Here is a 6,120-nt window from a genome sequence, read left to right as displayed (position 1 = left end):
GTGTGTTTCAGTTTGTCCAATGTACCATCGTCACACGAGGAATCACCATCCTTAAATAACAGGAGGTAGTGTCCATGTTAGAACGTCCTTACAGGTACATTACAGGTACAGATAATTTGTTGACACAGATAGATGGAATACAAATTACGGTAAGGTAGGAAAAATAAAACCAAAGAGTCTGGAAGTACTTCTCCACCTCGTTCATCAGACTGAATGAGACCCATTCCTGAAATAACGGACCTACAGCATCTTTCCACTTTCTCATTATTATCTGTTTTGAGTTTGTAGTCTGTCCCCGCTATCTCTCTCTAAGATATACTTCTGGATCCTGGTCCAAAGAGGCTGTACCTTTGGGCACGAACTAGGTCCCCTATCGGCTGGTCCTCAGACAAACATTAAACAGATCGTGGACAGCTGAGATCACAACAAATCATCCCGATGGCGACATAAAGACAGACAGAGCCTCGCTGCTAACTTCAGCCTCTAACCGATCGACGAATCGACTCGCCGTTGCAGCTCTAACATCGCGGACGTCGCGCGTCTTCTTCTGTTTTTCAGGTTGAGTGCGTCTCTCTCTGCACACCCTGAGAAAGATGAACTCATTCTGTTTGGAGGAGAGTTCTTCAACGGGAGGAAGGTAGAAGACAAAAACAACTGTCCAAACGTGAAGCTCAAAGATCAGGTGATCATCATACCAACCTGTTTTTTTGTTTTTTTTGCAGACGTACCTGTACAACGACCTGTTTTTCTACAACATAAAGAAGAACAGCTGGGTCAAATCGGAGATCCCCAACCCTCCTCCGCCACGCTGCTCTCACCAGGTACGCCTCCAAGCCTCAAAGTGACATTTCCTGTGATGTTTGATGCCACTTTGTCCAGTAGAGAGCAGTTTAAGTTACATAGCACCACGTCCAGGTAAGCAGAGGTCAGGTGATAAGTAATAATCAACACTGGTTACAGCTATATGATTCTTCATTTGAACCACAAGGGGGCAGACTGCTGCAGCACAGACGAGAGGAAACTTATCAACAATGTCATCAGGGCTGAAGCACGAAAACCAATTAAATCAGAGGACATCAACCCTCTTTATCTCACTCTGTCCCTCCTCTTTGTTCCTCCCTCCCTTCCTTCCTTCCTTCCCTTCCCACCTCTCCTTTAGGCGGTGGTAGTTCCCCAGGGTGGGGGTCAGCTCTGGGTGTTTGGTGGAGAGTTTGCCTCTCCGAACGGGGAACAGTTTTACCACTACAAGGACCTCTGGGTGCTGCACTTGGCTACACACACCTGGGAGAACATCAAGTACGTACGACAAGTGCAAATAAAAATAGACGATGTGATGCGATGATCAACAGACGGCGGATTGGGACCAGAAATACTGTTTGTATGAAATCTGCCCTGTAATTTAAGAACACGATGATGATGATGATGATGAAGATGAAAGCGACATGCTCTAACATGATCCAGCAGTAACAGCACCCGTGTCGTGTTTTTCAGGGCGCCCGGCGGTCCGTCAGGTCGCAGCGGTCACCGGATGGTCCTCAGCAAGAAACAGCTGCTGGTGTTTGGAGGTTTCCACGAGAGCACCAGGTAGGTAGGAACCAGTCAAAGGTTTGGACACACCTTCTGGATCTTTATCTGTATTTATAACACTATGAAACATCCTGCAGCCAATCAGACGCTCGGGCTGGTCAAACGACCTCTTTGAGGCTGAACGTTGTTCTTCCAAACACAAAAGTCTGCTAATAAGTCTGTCGTCTCCTTCTCGTAGGGATTTCATTTACTACAACGACGTCTACTCTTTCTCCCTGGACACCTTCACCTGGTTGCGCCTTACTCCATCAGGCACCGCCCCTGCCCCGCGCTCGGCCTGTCAGATGACCTCCACGCCCGACGGCACAGGTGTTATCATCTACGGGGGATACTCTAAAGTGGTAAGTGTCCGTCCCGTACTGATAACATGTTACTTTACGTGACGTGAAGTCTGCCTCATCACTGTGTTCATCTAGAGGGTGAAGAAGGATGTCGAGAAGGGGACCATCCACTCCGACATGTTTCTGCTGAAGCGAGAGGGCAAAGACGCCCAAGGTACCAACAACATTCGATTGTCAGAGATGACAGAGCGGTAAACACGAGTAGAAATCCTCCAGCTGATGTTTTGTGACGTTCTCCGTCCCCCAGAGAAGTGGTCGTGGTCGAGGCTGAACCCGTCTGGTAGCAAGCCCTCTCCTCGCTCCGGTTTCTCTCTGGCGGTGGGCCCGGCAGGGCGGGCGGTGCTGTTCGGTGGGGTATGTGACGAAGAGGAGGAGGAGGAGCTGGAGGGCGACTTCTACAACGACCTCTACCTGTACGACACCGTGAAGAACCGCTGGTTTCCCGGCGTACTCAGGGTGAGCTACGAGGCTGTGAGACTGCTGCGTGAATGTTTGTTCTAGAAGTCTGTGGAGGTTCTCAGTCATGTTTTCTTCAAGAAGGGTTAAATCTGGAGTAACTGGACTTGGAGGTGGATCATCCACAAAGCTTCTTCAGTTCTGACTGACTGGTGGGGAGATCAGAGTATTTAGGCAGGATCGTTGACCCGACCAGAGCTTCACTTGGTTCGTTAGTGCTCGTTGTTGCTGTGACGACTGTCGTCAGCCATTGTCACCTGTGGACGATGGTCGTTGTGGACGATGGTCGTTGTGGGCGATGGTCGTTGTGGACGATGGTCGTTGTGGACGATGGTCGTTGTGGATGATGGTCGTTGTGAGCGATGGTCGTTGGAGTGACATGAGGCCAAGTGTGACTCCAACGACCATCTTCCACACCGGAGCTCAGGTGACCTGAACAACTGTTGAAACATCTTCACTAAACTACAACCGAGTCGTTCAGGTCACCTGAGCTTCACTGTGTGTACTAACGAACCCAGTGGAAGCCGTGGCCGGGCCTGTTCTGTAGAATCATCTTTGAGCATTTCATCTGTAGCTTTGTAGAAATGTTTTGTAGTTTTGTCACAATTATTTCCAGTTTCTTGAAATTCCAGATACTCTTAACTTATTTCTTAAAGCAACACTGTGTAGAAATTGGTATTTGTGTGATTTGCTCACAGTCCAGTCAGCCCGGCTAACAAACAGACGTTAGTTTAGGAAAAAATTCACCTCGATCATTCGTCTGTCAAACTCCTGACTAGATCCTCTGGCATGTGACCAAACCATTACAACATGAAGCGGTGATTTACTGCTCGGGCTGCGGTCGGCGGTGGTTTATCGTTTTGTTTGCGTCCGTTCAGGGAAACAAGTCAGAGAAGAAGAAACGACGGAGGGGGAAGAAGGGCGGAGCGGAGGCGGAGGGAGCAGACGAGGAGAGGGAGGAAGGGGAGGAGGCACCTCAAGCACCCACCGAGGTCATCAAGGAGGTCGTCACCGAGGACGGCACTGTGATGACCATCAAGGAAGTGATCCCTGGAGCTCAGGAGGAAGAGGAGGAGGAGGAGGAGGAAGAAGAGGAAGAGGACGATGGTAAGATTACACACACACACTGAATTCATTTGAAATGTTACATATAGTCTGAATTTTTAACCCCTCGTGTTCAGCCTCGGCCCCCCTAGTGGAGCCATGCCAGAGGTCCAGCGCCATGGCAACGGTGCGTCAGGGCAAGCTCTTCCTGTACGGCGGGATGTTCGAGGTCGGCGACCGCCAGTTCACCCTGAACGACTTCTACTGCCTCGACCTCCACAAGATGGAGCAGTGGGAGGTTCTGGTCGAAATGGACCCGAGTGAGTACTCGAGCCCAGCGGGGTGTCGTAAAAAACAGCTGATTGGTCCTGTGACGCAGGATGATGATGATGATGATGATGATGAGGTTTCATTTGGATTTATGATTGTTCCTCCACAGAGACGCAGGAGTGGCTGGAAGAGTCTGAGTCAGAGGACGATGAGGAGGAGGAGGAAGAGGAGGTGAAAGGAGCAGAAGGCGAGGAAGAGGAGGACGAGTCTGAGGAGGAAAGCGAGGATGAGGAAGGCAAGGGATTGTCTTTGATTTAACTCAGGACTGAGATCAGGATCTGCTGAACATTGAGGTGCATCTGATCTGCTGTCAGTCCCGTAGATGTATTTAATCTGAAACCATGCCAATATAGTGACTGATATCAGCTGATTGGCCAGTGTGTCAGCCAATGAGAAAAAAGAAATTGAGGCACAACCGAGGCAACGTGATCGGAAAAGGTTCGTCGGTGAGACGTAGGGAGTCAGTTTTTGAGAGGCTCAGCTGGAGGTGGTGTGCCTGCATCCATGTAGATCTATCTGAGAGGTGTTCAGAGATCCGTGCAGAGGTCGTCAGGAAATGACGGATAGAGTGGAGTGTCGTCTGCATAGCGGTGATTCGAGAAGCCGTGTGAGTGGATAATCGACCCAGAGAGGTGGTGTGAAGAGCGAAGAGAAGGGGCCCCAGCACCGAGCCCTGGGGCACCCCTGTGGTGAGGTGGTGGGATGACTGCTGTTAAACAGGTGTAATGTTTACCATATAAATATTTGTTAATTGTGTTTCCAGGTGAAGAACAACACCCCGCAGTGCAGGACGGAGAGACGGTGACGGATTACCAGGCCCGTACGGAGCAGTACTGGATTGGACTGGCACGTTCCAATATGGGCCCCGACGCCAAGGACAAAAAGGTTGCCAAGGTCGGCCTCGCCATGGCCAAAGTCTTCTATGAAAACCAGTAGTGGTGGGACACGCCAAACTGTCTGTGGCTGTGAGTGTGAATGTGTGTGTGAAATATCTTTTTTAAAACATGTCATTTGAACATAATGCAAATAATACAAACTCTGAGCATGTGAAACATGAATGTACAGGCTGTTTTCCATGTGTGAGTTCACAGTTTTCATCCACTTTCAATAAAATAACTCAAAGGAAACAATATCTCTCTCTAAAAGTATCTCTGTGTTTCCCAGGGAAAGGCAGCCTCTGGCTGTAAGAGCCGGGTCGGTCCGTCTGTTTACTGATGGTGATCATGATGAACTCGATGACGTCATAACGTCTCACAGCGGTGTTTGTACGTCGAGTCTTTAGAAACTTTACGAGGGAAATAATCAATGAATTTATACGTGGAATAGTCACCACGACCTGCCCAGTCCTCCGTACAGACACTACAGTGAAACATCCTCTGCCTCGCACAGCGAGAGCCGGGTCGGGTCGGTAACTTTAACAGCGTCACTTCTCATGAAGCACCGTGGGTCAGGATCTCTGTCACAACAGAATCTTACAACATCGATGAGATTAAAAAGAGAGGGGCCGATGATGGTGGTCCAAAACGCCTGTGGCACAGACAACAACACTCTGAGCTAACAAACTGAGCTAACATGAGCTAACAGCAGCTAACGAACTGAGCTAACATGAGCTAACAGCAGCTCACAGACTGAGCTAACAGCAGCTAACAGCAGCTAACAGACTGAGCTAACAGACTGAGTTAACATGAGCTAACAGACTGAAGCTAACATGAAGCAACAGCACTAACAGACGGCTAACACAGCTAACAGCAGCTAACAGACTGAGCTAACAGCAGCTAACAGACTGAGTTAACATGACTAACAGACTGAGCTAACATGAGCTAACAGCGAGCTAACAGCCACAGCTAGCAAACGAGCTAACAAGTGAGGCTAACAGCGAGCTAAACAGCAGCTACAAACTGAGGCTAACATGAGCTAACAGCAGCTAACGAACTGAGCAAACATGAGCTAACAGCAGCTAACAGACTGAGCCAACATGAGCTAACACAGCTAACAGACTGAGCTAACAGCAGATACGAACTGAGCTAACATGAGCTAACAGACTGAGATCAACATGAGCTAACAGCAGCAACAGACACAACATAGTACAGCACTACAGCAGTAACAGCAGCTAAACAGACTGAGCTAACATGAGCTAACAGCAGCTAACAACTGAGCTAACACATGAGCTAACAGCACTAACAGACTGAGCTAACATGAGCTAACAGCAGCTAACAGACTGAGCTAACAGCAGCGAACGAACTAGCTAACATGGAGCTAACAGACTGAGCTAACATGAGCTAACAGCAGTACAGACTGAGCTAAAGAGCTAAAGAGCAACAGACTGAGCTAACAGCAGCTAACAGACTGAGCTAACATGAGC

General features: G+C 49.0%; 1 protein-coding gene across 1 annotated transcript; it reads left to right on the top strand.

The window, feature by feature from the left end:
- The first annotated feature begins 1,167 nt into the window (after positions 1 to 1,167).
- Positions 1,168 to 4,890, top strand: klhdc4 (kelch domain containing 4). Its single transcript, XM_027272491.1, has 9 exons — positions 1,168 to 1,296; positions 1,492 to 1,584; positions 1,766 to 1,928; positions 2,004 to 2,082; positions 2,176 to 2,384; positions 3,263 to 3,491; positions 3,566 to 3,748; positions 3,868 to 3,994; positions 4,523 to 4,890. The coding sequence occupies exons 2-9, from the start codon at positions 1,529 to 1,531 to the stop codon at positions 4,692 to 4,694; spliced, it is 1,218 nt and encodes a 405-aa protein (XP_027128292.1). The 5' UTR covers positions 1,168 to 1,296; positions 1,492 to 1,528; the 3' UTR covers positions 4,695 to 4,890.
- Positions 4,891 to 6,120: the final 1,230 nt, after the last annotated feature.

This window comes from Larimichthys crocea, chromosome XX (genome assembly GCF_000972845.2).
Source record: "Larimichthys crocea isolate SSNF chromosome XX, L_crocea_2.0, whole genome shotgun sequence".
Classification (NCBI taxonomy): domain Eukaryota; kingdom Metazoa; phylum Chordata; class Actinopteri; family Sciaenidae; genus Larimichthys; species Larimichthys crocea.
Note: the sequence above shows the minus strand (reverse complement) of the source record. Positions and strands in the feature narration are given on the sequence as shown.